The sequence below is a fragment of the Photinus pyralis genome, unplaced genomic scaffold, assembly GCF_008802855.1.
Source record: "Photinus pyralis isolate 1611_PpyrPB1 unplaced genomic scaffold, Ppyr1.3 Ppyr1.4_LG9, whole genome shotgun sequence".
NCBI lineage: Eukaryota > Metazoa > Arthropoda > Insecta > Coleoptera > Lampyridae > Photinus > Photinus pyralis.
The window spans coordinates 10,391,295-10,405,498 of NW_022170878.1; the positions used below are offsets into that span (position 1 = coordinate 10,391,295).

General features: G+C 46.5%; 3 protein-coding genes across 5 annotated transcripts; all 3 read right to left on the bottom strand.

Moving 5' to 3' along the window:
* Window positions 1–610: 610 nt before the first annotated feature.
* On the bottom strand, window positions 611–2,549 carry LOC116180235 (aspartate--tRNA ligase, cytoplasmic). Its single transcript, XM_031500131.1, has 5 exons — window positions 2,045–2,549; window positions 1,811–1,991; window positions 1,531–1,759; window positions 862–1,479; window positions 611–812 (listed from the first exon to the last, which is right to left on the bottom strand). The coding sequence occupies exons 1-5, from the start codon at window positions 2,443–2,445 to the stop codon at window positions 649–651; spliced, it is 1,593 nt and encodes a 530-aa protein (XP_031355991.1). The 5' UTR covers window positions 2,446–2,549; the 3' UTR covers window positions 611–648.
* A 1,066-nt stretch (window positions 2,550–3,615) lies between these two features.
* Window positions 3,616–9,306, bottom strand: LOC116180232 (neutral alpha-glucosidase AB). The gene is made up of 10 exons (XM_031500122.1): window positions 9,159–9,306; window positions 8,518–9,015; window positions 7,254–7,293; window positions 6,934–7,202; window positions 6,072–6,888; window positions 4,839–5,096; window positions 4,274–4,792; window positions 4,089–4,198; window positions 3,934–4,037; window positions 3,616–3,887 (listed from the first exon to the last, which is right to left on the bottom strand). The coding sequence occupies exons 1-10, from the start codon at window positions 9,173–9,175 to the stop codon at window positions 3,775–3,777; spliced, it is 2,745 nt and encodes a 914-aa protein (XP_031355982.1). The 5' UTR covers window positions 9,176–9,306; the 3' UTR covers window positions 3,616–3,774.
* A 788-nt stretch (window positions 9,307–10,094) lies between these two features.
* Window positions 10,095–14,151, bottom strand: LOC116180233 (condensin complex subunit 3-like). Of its 3 annotated transcripts, XM_031500125.1 has the most exons (13): window positions 13,595–14,151; window positions 13,363–13,545; window positions 13,177–13,314; window positions 12,996–13,124; window positions 12,786–12,923; window positions 12,528–12,739; window positions 12,287–12,481; window positions 11,621–11,918; window positions 11,181–11,567; window positions 10,831–11,131; window positions 10,579–10,781; window positions 10,363–10,530; window positions 10,095–10,315 (listed from the first exon to the last, which is right to left on the bottom strand). In XM_031500125.1, the coding sequence occupies exons 1-13, from the start codon at window positions 13,700–13,702 to the stop codon at window positions 10,205–10,207; spliced, it is 2,571 nt and encodes an 856-aa protein (XP_031355985.1). In that variant the 5' UTR covers window positions 13,703–14,151; the 3' UTR covers window positions 10,095–10,204. The 3 variants fall into 3 exon arrangements, with proteins under 3 accessions (XP_031355985.1, XP_031355984.1, XP_031355983.1); XM_031500124.1 differs by having other exon boundaries at window positions 12,786–13,124; window positions 13,598–14,151; XM_031500123.1 differs by having other exon boundaries at window positions 12,786–13,124.
* Window positions 14,152–14,204: the final 53 nt, after the last annotated feature.

Sequence of the window (14,204 nt, forward strand, 5' to 3'; positions counted from 1 at the left end):
TGAATGTTACTTAAGAGACAAGACCAAGTAATCAACATCAATAAACATAAATTAAGCAAACATTACACCAAAAACGTAAACAATTACAAACAATAGCATAACGGTATCACACATGCTAAACCAAGTAAATTTCAAAAACAAAGATTGAAACACACAAAAAATATAAAATGCGGCACACAAAACACAAATACGATATAAAGAAATGCAAAAATTACAACCTGCATTAAATAACAACAAACATATTTATGGAGCGACGCGTTCCCGACTGCCATTCAAGACAAGATAAGAATTTAAACGTAACCCACATTCGTGCTTTCTAGATGGCGCTGGCAGTTTTTCCCCCACCTAAAAATTGCATGGTTGCCAACTCTTAAAAATGTATGTCTCGTCGAAAGTTGTATATACAGGGTGAAACACTCTTTATGGGATTTTTTTCTAGGCAATTTTCCTTCTCTGAAATACACGAGAGTTCTAAGAGCTGAAGATTTTGGAAAAGGTACCATCAGACGCGGGGGTCGGCTGGGGGAACACTCCCCCAGTAATGCAATACTCAAACAATTTTACTATTAAACCAAAGGCCAGGGCTAATAATTCAATAAAACTTCGGACGGTAAATAATAATTTGAGTTTAATACAACTCTGAAGCGTTTAAGGGGTGAGGCGCTTCGGATCACGAGGAAACATTGCAGTCTTTCGAATATTGTCAAGTCCTAAGTAGAGCATCACGACTCGTTCCAAACCAATTCCGCCGCCCGCATGCGGCGAGCAACCGTATTTGAAGGAGTCGATGTAGGCGGCAATTTTACTAACATCTGCAAACGTTGCATTTCTCATAATTATTGTAAGTCGATGTCTACCTACCGATTCCGTGATGTTTCGCCCTTTCGGTCAACAGCTGGGGGTCGTGGACACGTTGCGCCCCGGACATCACCTCTTCGCCTCGCATGAACATGTCGTACGAGTTGGACAGTAGGGAGTTCTCCGGATCGGGCATGGTATAGAACGGTCGCACGGCCAACGGGTACTTGTCGAGTATGTAAAAATCAGTGTCGTACTTTGCCTTCACCAGACGGCCGAGCAGCTTCTCGGCGGGAGTGCTCAGATCGTCCTCGGGACCAATTTCGACGCCGGCCTCGGCCAGAAGGGCGCGCCCCTCGTTGTACCTCAAAACCAGGGGCGGATCTAGGAAGGTGAACGGCTCGACCGAAAACTGATTTCCGACCGCGGCAATTTCCACCGCGTACTCGTCGCGAAGCCCCTTGAAAATCGCATTGAACATGTCCCCTATCGTGAGCATCACCTCGTGGTAGTGATAGTGAAACGCCATCTCCAAATCGAGTCCGGTGAACTCGGTCAAGTGGCGATGGGTGTTGGAATCTTCCGCACGAAAGACCGCGCCCACCGTGAACACTTTATCGAAGTCGGCGGCGATCGCCATTTGTTTATACAGCTGGGGACTTTGAGCCAAGTAGGCGGAGCCTAAAACAAAATACGGCTTGAACATTCGATAGCGCCGGCGTCGACACCTACCCTTGAAGTAGCTCACTTCGAACACGTTCGCGCCACCCTCCGACGCGGCCGATATAATTTTCGGCGTGTGAATCTCCACGAAACCCCTCACGGTGAGCGTGTCGCGAAACAGCCGACACACGCCCGCCTCCAGTCGAAAAATCGCCTGGTTCGCCGGCGTGCGCAAATCCAAAATGCGATTATCGAGGCGAGTGTCCTGGTTGACGCGTATCCTCAGACTTTCCGCATCCTAAAACAAGAGGGGTCAGTGCAGCTATCGCGCGACAAATGCAAAAATTACGTCGGACTTCTCGGGTCGGCTCGCGTCCTCGATCTGCAGGGGAAGCTGCGACGCAGCAACCGAGACGACCCAGACTTGCGAGACGAGCAGCTCGATTTCGCCCTGAGTACAGCCGGCTACGCCTTTCTTGCCGAGGTCCACCACCGAACCCTCTAGATCGACGATGCTCTCCTTCGAAATACTGCAAAGAAATCGATTTGATACGTTTAGGATCTTAAAAGTCGGAGTACCTACTTGCTGCAGAATTTAACCATCGCCTTAGAAATAGTCTCGGAAACGTTGACGAGTGCCTGGACGGTAAACTCACGTTGTCGCAGTACCATAAAGCATTGCTTGCCACGAGCACGCACCGTATGCAGCCGGGCACGGATCCAGACATCCTTTCCGGCAAGATTCCTATTTAACGAGCGAACGTCAGTGAAGCTACGACTGGGCGACAGAGACCCGGACTGTATTAGGCCCAGGTTTCCGTACTTTCCCACGGAGACGTCCTCCTCCGGGGACGCATTGTCGACCGTCTCCTGCACTTTACGTTCGCTTTTCCTTGCCTCCTTTTCGGCCTTGCGCGCCTCCTTCTTCGCCCCCTTTTTGCTGTCGCCCTTCTCCGACACTTCCGCCGGCTTAGTTTCTACCATTATCGTGTGAGTTTTTGGAAAAAGAAATCCCTGTTAAAATTGCATCAGGGCACTTGACGGAATAACCTTTGAATCTTGATTGTGACATAACCCAACTTTTTTCAAAAGCGACATCTACTATTATATACAAAGTGTTTCGGCAATTTATCACATCCAGCAGTTAGGAGTGGGGGAGAAAAATTCATTAAACTTGATGACGTACAAAGCTTCGCAATTGATTTGAAAAGCTATGGGAATGCGATGTAGAGGTATAAAGCGCCTACAAAACTCTGGGGAGCCTTTAACTATTAAATAAGTAAGAAAGGGCTTCCTGAACCTTTTACTTGGTTCCCTTCCACAAAGCGCTGAAATGATCTAAAAAAAGGAAGCAATGAAAACGGTTGCAGAAGAAAAAAGATCTAAAGGCTACTTCCATTATTTAGAACGCCTTTAAAACAGCGACTTGATTTCACAAAACCTTCAGTACTTTCCGCATATTCCTTACTTATAAGGCGTAAAATAATACTTATGTAAGTCTGATATGACCCGAAGTCATGGAAAGTGCCTGGAAAGCTCTCAGAAACTTAGTATGCTTTGGAAAATCGCCCTGACTCTGCAAAACTTCCATAGCAATGGAACAGTGAGGTTAGGTTTCTCAGAATCTGTTTTCCGCAGACTCTAAACTTAAACTTATAGAGCTTCCTACAATTTTTCAGAGCCCAGGCGAGATTACAACGCTCTGGATTCCGGCGTATCAGGACAAATTGGTGGACTATACGTCTTTTTCTATCACCAAGAGTATTTTTAATTCTTTCTTTCGCTTCAAGTGTTACCAACCTTGTATCAGGACTATATAAAACCTAAGGAGGTATTCCTGCTCCAAATACATGGCGTGGTCAGTGGAGGAGGAGGTCTTCTTCCATCACAATGTTTTACCTTGGCTTAAAATCCAGTATCACAACATATATTGAGCTGCGAGGTGTCAAATAACTGGAAAAGAAAAGGAAATCGATTCCCCCAGGTGCTCGGGGGTATTCCAAACACTTCAGACCTCCCAATGGTACGACGCAAGCCAATTCTAATTTTTACGGGTATCAAATTCGATTGTTTGGTAATTTTTAAGGTGTCAAATTACTGAAACTGAAACAAAAAATGATCTATTCTGTAATTGTAGGTAATAAAATTACTAGGTTAATAGTTAGAACTCCCGTTCGAAAGTTTGGTCCACATATTTTATTATATTTAACATACCTCAGTGCTTTCTTGAGCTTTATTCCCCCAAAACTCTGTGTATTTGTAAAAAAAAAGGCTACACGCTGAATAATGCCTACTTAAAATACTATTAAACTATTATTCCTCTAGTGTTATGGTAAAAATATCACTGATTATAACGGCCGGTTTGCGGATGGTAAGCGACCCCCCTTCGCTATCGTAGCTAACGCTCAACTTTTGAACTCCCAGCTCTGAAAACGTCATGAAATAATAGAGGGCGCGACGGACGCGGCTTACCTTTGCTCTCCAACTTGGCGCGCTTGACGCCGGCGGGCGGGCCCAGTATCACGACGCGTTCGATCCACGCGCTCGTCTGGTAGCTGGCGTCCGGGTCGACGAAGCTAAAGAGAGATTGGCGCGTGAGTTGCGAGGGGGCGGCGCTTAATTCTCACCTGTTACTCAACACGCCGTCCTTGTAGTTGAACTGCAGGTACAGATATTTCTTCTTTCTGTACTCGTAGCTTTCGTTGTCGTCGATGTAGAGGCGGCCTTGTGCTGAATTCTGCAATGAATTTACCTGGTTGAGGTTATGGACGAAACAGGAGGGGATTACGAGTATCAAAGCGGGCATACGTACGTTATGGTCGAGAGCGACGTAGAGTGTGAATGGATCGTCGTGCGTCAGCGTGGAGGCGCGACGAGGTCGGTCTTTTCGTGGGATTATGCTGCCTCCCTTGTAATAAACGGGCGATTTGTCTAAACTGACGGGTATGGTTACGCTTCCGCTTCCTTGGAACGGCTTAAAATCTTCAATGTCGTACCAGCGCTCTTGAGCGCCCCCTGGGAAGTACACGGTGGCGGATGACGCGCCAGATTCCGTAACAGGTCGTGCCATTATAGAAGAGCCCACCAACAGCTGGTTGTCGATATCGAAAACGTTGCCATCGGTCGGATAGTGGTAGACTAGTGGACGAATGACCGGCTCACCGGTAACTTCGTGCTCGTGGAACAGTGTGTACCAAACCGGTAAGTGGGCGTATCGCTGCCACATCGCCGTTCTGATGCGATTCTGAACGTCGGTACTGTACAAGTAGGGCTCCCGACGTTTCGTCTCGATATGCGAGTGCATTCGAAAGAACGGCAACCAAACTCCGGTCTGCGAAAGTGGAAGTTAAAACGCGTCGGCGCACCGAAACGCATACCTGGAACCAACGTTGCAACAGCTCCTCGTCGGGATTCTTAAAGAATCCGCCCACGTCCGCGCCGCAGAAGCTCATTCCGCCCAGAGCCTCGGTAAGGCACATCGGTATGCTGTACATTAGGTGCGACCATTCCGCCGCATTGTCGCCGGTCCATACCGCGGCGTATCGCTGAGAGCCGGCGAAATGGCCTCTCGTCAAGATGAACGGTCTCAACTTGTTACCCGAACGCTTCAGGAGGCCGTCGAAGGTTGCCATTGTCTATACAAGTTGGTTAAAGATCTTAGCATTGCCGTGAATGCGCGGACGCAGTTTAAACAAGGCGAAAAACGTTTCGGAAACGAAAAGGTTGATTATGCGCATGCGCATCCGATTATTATCAAGTTATTTTGGTTGCATAAAATTAGGCGCCCTTCAGAAGAGATTTTGTCATTTAAAAGTAGACTGGGAAAAAACAATACACGTAAATCCCTATGTCTAAAGTCACTAGATATAGAAAGTACCGCAATCATCCGCCATTTTTGGGCAAATTTGCTGCCAACTTAAAACAATTGACACATAAAATCTGAATAGCTGCCATTTTTTATAACCTAACTTCATAGTACTGTCATGTTTTATAAAAATATATACAGATATCTCCAAACAGGTGGAACAATCCCTAACATTAAAGTTACTAGAATCTGGTAACTTCCGCCATTTTTGGGCAAAAATCATGCGTTCTCTCTCTAACACACGAGCCCAATGGATTGCGGTACTTTCTATATTTAGTGACTTTACCTATGTCTACTCCTTAATAAATATCACTGTATACAGTGCATACCGATGCGGCGGGTCCAGTGCGTTATATTTGCATATCCCACTGTACAAATATATCAAACGTCCGTCCCGTCCCAATTTCCGCGTCGATTTGAGTGGACCTTTAATCTATTTAGTTCATTCGCGTTCTATATCAACATGTCACCATCACAAGAAGGAAAAGGTTGAGGAAAATCGCCACAGAAACAAAAAAATTGATTCTACGCATGCGCATCCGATCAAATGTGTCTATGAACATGCGCAAACTCACTTTCCTAACAGCGTTCCATGAATGCGCAATGAACCTCCCTTAAACGCGCCCTGTACGGTTTTAACTACACAAAAAGCGTTTTAAGAATAGGCCGCAAAGGCGCATGCGCCGTTTCGGTATGCGCATGCGCAACGGGAACTGAACCCCTAACCCTTAAAAAAGATACATACATGGTACAGCCCGTAAAGGTTATGGACGTGTCTGTGCTCCCAGTCCCCGTAATGGATACAATCCTTCGGCATCGTTATTTCGGGACCGTTAAAGACGGACGGCTCGTTCATGTCGTTCCATAGGTAGGCGTCCTTCGTGGTCCCGACGAATTTGTCGAAGGCGTACAGGCCGGCGTAGTACTCCCTCACCTTCGGATCGAAGAAGTCCAAGTAGCTGCTGGAGCCGGGCCAACACCAACCCTCGTACACGTTCCCGTCCTTATTCTTCACGTAGTAGTTGTTCGCCAACGCGTCCTCGTGCAGGAAGTATCCGCCCTCTCGTTTAATGTGGGGGTCGATGATGACGACGAGCTTGCGGCCGGTCGCCGTCAGGTTTTGTAGCATCGTTTCCGGATTTTTAAACTTGATCGCGTCCCAAGTGAAGTACTTTTTGCCGTCCGTGTATTCGATATCCAGCCACATGACGTCGACGGGGAAATTGTGCTCGTCGAGCTTCTGAACGACCATTCGAACGTCATCCTCGTCGTTGTAGTTCCAGCGCGACTGGTGGTAGCCCAAGCTGAAGTACTGAGGTAAAGGCGCGGTTCCCGTGATCTTCGCGTATTGCTGCGCGACGTTGCGCATCGTCGGTCCCAAGAATACGAACAGGTCGACAACGCCGCTTTCGCTCATGAAGTGCGTGTCGATGTGCACGTCCTGTTTTTGACCGGAGACCAGACTGACGATCGAGGAGACCACGTTTCCGTCTTTGCTGTTGGTGACGTCGACCCACATTTCGGCCGCATTCTGCCAGAAAACTCCGACCGTGTGCTGGGCGCTGAACAATCGCAATCAGACGCGGCGAAAGACACCGGCGACTTACCTATGGGCGTATAACATCGGTATGGCGCCGTAAATCGCCATCGTCGAATCCAACTCGTACTCGAATACATCGAGATTGTACAGCCGATATGGTTCTTGACCGCCGGATGTCGTCGTTCGCAAGGCCAGACGATCGGCATGTTCGGGCAGACCGTACGCGCGCTGTGCCTCGGGGAATGTAATGTCAAGACCGATCGCCTCCGGTCCGCGAGGCTTGGAGTCGTGGAAAGATTTGAAGTTCTCTGACCAGGCACCCGGATCAATCGATTCCTATACAATTCGAGTCTCATTCGACTGGAAATATGTGGAGATGGAACTTACCTTGGGTGCTTCATCACCTAAATCAGCCGCTGCACCTTCCCTATAAAAGACAATAAAATAATCCCCAAAAAGTAGAAGACCTATGTTCGTTCTGGACCAGGAAGTGACGTCACACCAATCAGAGGCGAGCAAGTCTTTCCCATCGGCCAATGGGGATACGGTAGGCGGAGTCTTTATGGCCCGCCCCCTGTGACGTCGCAGCGGTGTGATCCGCCATTTTGTTAGGCGCCATCTTCCATCGGTCGCCATTTTATTAGCCTCTAATTCCGCCATTTTGCTGGACCCCATCTTGGATCGATCTCCATTTTATTAGTCACTAAAGCTGTCAATTTGGATCGGTCGTCATTTTGTTAGTCACTAAATCAGCCATTTTGAACCATCTGCCTGTCTGGCCCCACCCGCCATCTTGGCTGTTATTTTGAACCCGTGTCATCGGTCACGTGATTATTATAGAATTTTTTTTATTTACGTTGGGAATCAAACTCACGGTACCTGAAATAGAAAGCTAGCGCGTAACCAAATGAGCTACGCAGACTTTGAGAGATTTTATAGTTAGAGGTTGAAGTCAATCAAAAAATAGGCGCCGTGACATGTATGGAACCCCAAGTCTAACCTATACTTCAATCACCGAGACATGCAAGGGGGCCCTACCACCTATGTCATGCTCTATTCTAACCTGTAAATATATTTCGAGGTCTTATTAACCTCGCCCTGATCCCCCCAATCCGTTTTGATTGAAAGCGGACTGCATAGGGGATCAGGTTTGACGGTTTTATAGATCGTGCTTTTTGGATTATTGATGTAAGTAGCCTAATAAAATGGCAGCCGACCCAAGATGGCGGATCTAGTGACTAATAAAATTGCGACCGATTCAAGATGGCGGAATTAGAGACTAATAAAATGGCGACCGATTCAAGATAGCGGCCAACAATTCCAATAATTAAACCAATTTTAAAAAATCACAGAAATCCCAAGAAAACCAAAAATTTAATGAAATTAAATAATTCCTAAAGCAACAATTGAAAATTTAAATAATAAAATATAAAAAATTGGAAACATTTTGGAAATATTTTAAGAGGACATTTAATTTTGGGCCTTGTGGAGTGTGTGGTTCACGAAAGAAACATGATCTTTTGACCACCCAATTTTTTAAATACTTTTTTGTACTCTTTGTACTTTGAGCTGTACTCAAAAAAGTGTATTGTATTGTATTAACGTTTAAAGACCCTTTCAAAAGTCGTATAATTCACAAAAACAAACTTACTCAGCAGGCTTGGCACGCAGATGCTCAAAGTTGAACAGACCACGTCCGTTAAACACGGTCACCAATTTGCCTCCGCTGTAAAACTCGATCTTAAACGGCAGCGCCTTAATAACGACCTTGTTATCGCCCGAACGAATGCTAATCTCCTCGTTGGTCCGCTGCAGGAGTTCGAGCCGGGCGACCTGCGGCTCGCCGTTCAGCACGCCCTCGACCTGATAGCGCGGATGCAGCGGTTTGATTTCGTCGACGAAGACGCGAAACGTGCTGTCGGCGAGGGCGGTTATCGCGAACTTGAGCGAGACGTCCGCCTCCTTGTCGACGAGTTCCGATTCGATCGCGTTGTCCGAGATCTGCAGGCTACTGAGGTTGAGCTCGTACTTGGTGTCGCTCGGTTTGGTAGCGCGTAGGCGCCTGCAGAAGCTGCTCTGCTCGCATGTCTTGAAGTTGTTGCGGTCTACGGCGAATCCGCAGGCGATTAGCGTTGAGAGTATCAGCAACCTGGAAGTTGAGGTTAGGTGAGCCGGCTAATGAGGTGGATTATTAAAAGAAATACTAACAGTCCCCCTTAAAGCATGCGGGACTCATTAATTAACAAATATACTTGGCATAATAAAGAAATATATTGTTTAAAATTTACCTACCGTACTGACGTATCCATTTGAAGCTCTAGTAACTAACTGACTGAGGTTCAGGTTGGCAACACCTTCTACCGGTAGCTGGCAACGGGTTTATAGGGGAAAGGTAATTTGGAATTGGTAACGTGCGCGCATTTTTGAATTTCAATTTTGATAAGAATTATCTATTTTTACAGGTACAGGGACCAATAATCGGAAGAAACGTGTACAATTCGATGATCGCGTGATTATTGATTGAATGAACGATTATACGCATCACCAGATGTACACGTAATCTGATGTTAGGCAACACACATAACACAAAAACAATTATCGATAACCGCCAGGGCCGTACTTGACACGACGACCCTTTCTCTCCGGTACCCACCTCAAATGGTGTGGCGGTAATATAATCAAATTCAGTCTTTTAGGATTCGACGATTCCTTTCCAAAAATTATATTGTATTACTGAACACAATTTTCTATAGATACATCACACCAGTTAATTTTTATGGCGATGTTCTTTTTCTTAAAAAACGACGTTGCCACGTCTTACCTTTATACATGACAAAATATTATGCAAGCTGCAGATTACTTTTTAACAGAAAGCGTTAGGGAGACGTTGCAAGTAGCGTGATGAAGACGGAAACGTAAAGCAAGTGTACAGAAAATCGAATGAGAGCTTGATGTGTCCATGAAGAAGGCGTGATGGAGTTTTGACAGTAACGGGAGGTGGGGGGGAGAGTGCAGAGGCGCTAAGAATTGGCTTCCATCTCTGTGCAAGACGGACGTCTGGATCGCCTGAGAATCTAGTAGGGGTCAGGTGACCCCTCCCTTAGCCCTTTTGCATATACAGACCAGAACCGAGAACCATGTACAATTGGGGAAACACGCCGTGAGCATTGGACATGGTTTTCGTCGCCGCTCTGTGATTGAGGATGGGGGAAAATGTTGTAGACCATAAAAATTAAAGATGCTTATCCAAAATAAAATAATTTTAGATAACAAGTGCACGTTAGAACTATTTACCTACACCCACTATCTATAGATATATCATAAAATGTAAATTAACTTCATTCCTCAACTTCTTGTATTGCGGGCATCTCCTCCGATTCACTTCCTGCACTAAGGAGCAGCACCTTAAACTTTTCCACGTTCTTCTGAACCGCACGGTTGTTGGTATCCTGCGAAAAATTTCGCATGCGATTTTTAGCGATTTCGACCGACTCACCTCCAAGATGTCTTCGCAAATGTTGGCGAGTCCGTCGACAAGGTCCCGATCGGCCCTCATTTCTAACAGGAGCAGTACTTTGGATAGCACGACGTTAATACCTTGATCGGGCTTGTCGGCAATTTCCGTGCAGATTTTCACGGCTAAATTGCAATGCAAATTTTGATTCTAAAAGGTGATTAGGTTAACGCCCCATGTGGAACCGGGGTAGCTCACCTCTTCGCATATCGAGCAAAGCGACAGCATAAATTTGACGATCGAGTAGAGATTCACGTCGGCCAGAGGGCTGGATTTCGGCGCCTTGTATAGCGTTTTAACGGTCGGCAGTACGCAATTCTCCAGTAGGTCTGACGCGCCGGTCAGCGTCGGAAGCTCCTCGAGCATGATGCCGATTATGTGTCGCGACTGTTCAGAGTCGTCTGTAAGTAAGCGATTTGAGAGATTGCAAGTCATTATTATTATTATTACTGCAGGCGGGGTTGCACCACTTCAGTATCATGCGGCTGATGAGGGGGGGCGAGTGTATACGACCGCGCCTGATCAAATTGCAAAGGGCCGCGGTCGCGCACTCTTGCAGTTCGACGTTCTCGTCGTTCATCAGATCGACGAGGCTCTGGATGATGGCCGTCGTCGAAATTTTCGGCAGATCCTCGTCCTCGTTTTGCTCCACGATCGACTCGCCGTGCAATACGAACAAATCCGACACGGACTTTATCGCGATTATTAACGAGTGAACGTCGTTGGTCGGCGATAACGAATTTGCTAGAATCTGCAAGGGGGGAAGTGTTAACGAAGGCTCGAATGCGCCTGATACGCACGCAAGAGGTGAAGATAAGAATGCCCTTCTCGGCCCATTTGCGGTCCATCAGGCAGCAGAGAGCGTAGCACTCCAAAGATCTCTGCCGCACGGTCAGGTCGTCGTGCGCCAAAAAATCGGAGGTGATGTCCTCGTTTAGCGTTCGCAGGGTCGGATTTAAGCATGTTACGTCTCGCGAGAGCAGTAACGCTCTGGCGATGTTTAAGCACTTGATTATGCTCGGAATGTCGGTGGTCTTCGTGACGGGTGGCGGAATCGATTCCTCAAATTTCGCTTTGGACGCGTCGATTTCCTGCTTAAGTTTGGCGGCGGTGTCGTAGTCCTCCTCTTGCACGGCCAGCCTCAATTGTTCTTCCATGGTGTGTATGCGAATCTTCATTGTGGCCATCTATGGGAAATTAGTTGAGATAAATCTGAAGAGAGCGCTTTGGGGAGAGTTACTTCAAACTCGTATTGGGGAGTTCTCGCGTCTTCGACGGCCGGATACAGAATGTCCGAGATCGTCTCGCTAACGCGCTCGATCCTTTCGTCCAAGTTCGGAATCGTCGTCCTCAAATTACCCACCATCGTCACGACGACGTCGGGAAACAGATCGAAACTGCGAGCGGTGTCCAAAACCAATTTCGTCAGCGCGTGCCGACTCACGGTGTCCGATATATCGTAGCCTCGCGCGATTATGAAAAACTCGTTTAGAACAAACTGTGATTCAGGAAAGCCGCTCATCACACTTCCGATATATCTAAAAGCTATCGCTTAACAACAGTGATAATTATGATTGGCAGGGGGAAAGGGGGGTTACCAAAGAATTGTTACACAATTAAGTGCATAATTCTAGAACATAATAAAAATAGCTCCCAAAAGAAAGATAACATTGCGCACATTAATTGTCATCATTTTTCTTGAATCTTAAAAACTGTAGGGGTAGTTAAGGTCTTAGGAGTGTCTAACAACATGAGTTGGAAAATGCGCTAAAAATGTACATAAGAAAGCTTCTGAGAGGTAGGCAACACACAATACTGACAACGCCCCCTTCAAAAAAAGCGCCGCAAGCAAGCAATTTCTGCTATAGCAGCGCCATCAACGTTAAAATAAAACATGAACACCTACTCCCGAATGAACGAGGCGAAATGCACAGGTTCCGGTAGGATACTGTCCAGAAGATTCTCGCAGCACTCCACATTTCGAAAGTGCTCGATAAGGATCCGCCAATAAACCACTAACACCCAATTTAAGGTGTTCACCGATAGCAGTCGGTTGTCGCCGATGTGAAGGACCTCCAATAGCTCTTCGTACGGGCGTACTCTGAAAGCCGACCGTTACCAAATTGATCACCAATGATCCAACTTACCTGAACAACGCCTTTAAAACCAGCTCAATCACACGAGTCGATTCGACAATATGCTTCTCGATGAAATCCATCCACAAAGCGCGCAGTAGGTTCAAGTAATCGTTATCGTACTCATTCAGCCACTCGACTACGAACTGGTTGCTGACGTAGTTCACCACGTCCTTGGAATGGTCTAAAAAGCCGTTAATGAGAACAGTGTGTCGATCCGATATCTAAAAGTTGCAAAATTAGATCATGCCCGGAACGAAACGGGCCCACCTTCAGTATCTTAACCAGTTTCGATAGCCGTTTAAACGCGGCAAGCCGCACGTCGCCGTGTACGTCTCGGGTCCGTGACACCAGCGCGGCGACCACCTCTCGTCTGACGTGCACCTTCTCGATGCAAACCTTTCTGACCTGAAATTCAACCGACCTGCTTAACAAACTCGGTACAGAAAGGGAAAGGTTATCCCAAGCCCTTTTACGAACCTTAAAACTTGGATCATTGCACATGTGAAGTGTCAGCACCGGAATCACTTCACAGTGGACGTCCTCGACGTTCTGCAAACGATAAACGCCTAAAACTGCCTCACATCGGATCTGCGATTTGCTGTCGAACTACAACCAAAAACCCTTCCATCTCGGGCACAAATACACCCGCAATCCTCACCTGCACCCGTTCGAGCATCGCCTCCTCGATCTCCCTACAGAGGACTTCGGTCAGCTCGTTCCCTTTAAGACCGTCGAGCAGTTTGCCGACAAGCTGACACACTCGAAATCGAACGACGTCCGAATGCAAATCGTGCAGCTAAAAAAAAACGGCGAAGTGACGACGAATTTGCTTAACGACACTTACGCTTAATAAAAAGTTTAAAACGCTTTCGAAAAATGACCCCTCGCTGGTCTCCTGCGTCGACGCACAGAACGAGGTAATAAACTCGATGGCACGTTCCGCGAAAATGTTTTTGTCCTTCGGATTTGCGTTTAAAACTACCCCCAGCAGCCTCTCGAAGCAAAGATAAAACTCGTCGAGATCGGACTGAAAAGGGAAAGGTTGAGCTGGAGTTTCGAGCCGGAGAATTTCTTACCACTTTGAGGACGTTAAGCAGGAGCGTTCGGCACTTTTGGTGGGTGGAAGTGCTGTTTTGGGCCTTTTCTAAAATTAATACAATTTCTTTAAATAAATTTTCGTTCATTTTGAGGTTAGTTTATTTGGTGGATTAACGGTCATTTTTCAAATTCAAAATTGGTGGCTACATAGCCGCCTCCGTTGCACAGAAATATACACAGTGCTCCAATGTACCGATAGTAATAATTGTTCAACTGATTGAAGATTTCCAAAGGCTCGACTGCTTTCCCGGGTTTTCCATTTCTTTTTCTGTAGAAGCTTATATAGGTGTGGAAAAAACCAGAAAACTCTGGTCATAATAAAAGTATATCAACAGCTTACGTTCACTTATATTTATGTACTCTCCATTCACTCAACTCCCCTCTTTTTCTAGTTTCCTTCGACAGATGATCTTTTTCACGCTTCCATCAAATCCTCATTTTTCTTTTCCCATTTTCAGGTCATTATTCCGAATATTACAATTACACTCCTTCCTCTCGCCCTTCCTGCACCTTATTTCTCCTTCACCCCTTTTTGAAACTAGTCTTTCAAATTTTTAAGCTATAATTTTTCAGTTACAAGGATTGCCA

Coding starts and splice junctions, on each gene's coding strand:
- LOC116180235 (XM_031500131.1), bottom strand. CDS start 2,445: ATGGTAGAAACTAAGCCGGCGGAAGTGTCGGAGAAGGGCGACAGCAAA. Junction 1,760..1,810: donor GCCGACCCGAGAAGTCCGAC/GTAATTTTTGCA, acceptor CTCTTGTTTTAG/GATGCGGAAAGTCTGAGGAT. Junction 813..861: donor GGCGAAACATCACGGAATCG/GTAGGTAGACAT, acceptor CAACGTTTGCAG/ATGTTAGTAAAATTGCCGCC.
- LOC116180232 (XM_031500122.1), bottom strand. Junction 7,294..8,517: donor CTGCGTGCCAAGCCTGCTGA/GTAAGTTTGTTT, acceptor TGTCTTTTATAG/GGAAGGTGCAGCGGCTGATT. Junction 3,888..3,933: donor CGCCAAGTTGGAGAGCAAAG/GTAAGCCGCGTC, acceptor TGACGTTTTCAG/AGCTGGGAGTTCAAAAGTTG.
- LOC116180233 (XM_031500123.1), bottom strand. CDS start 13,702: ATGAACGAAAATTTATTTAAAGAAATTGTATTAATTTTAGAAAAGGCC. Junction 13,546..13,594: donor TGCTTAACGTCCTCAAAGTG/GTAAGAAATTCT, acceptor TTCCCTTTTCAG/TCCGATCTCGACGAGTTTTA. Junction 12,482..12,527: donor GTTTTAAAGGCGTTGTTCAG/GTAAGTTGGATC, acceptor GTCGGCTTTCAG/AGTACGCCCGTACGAAGAGC.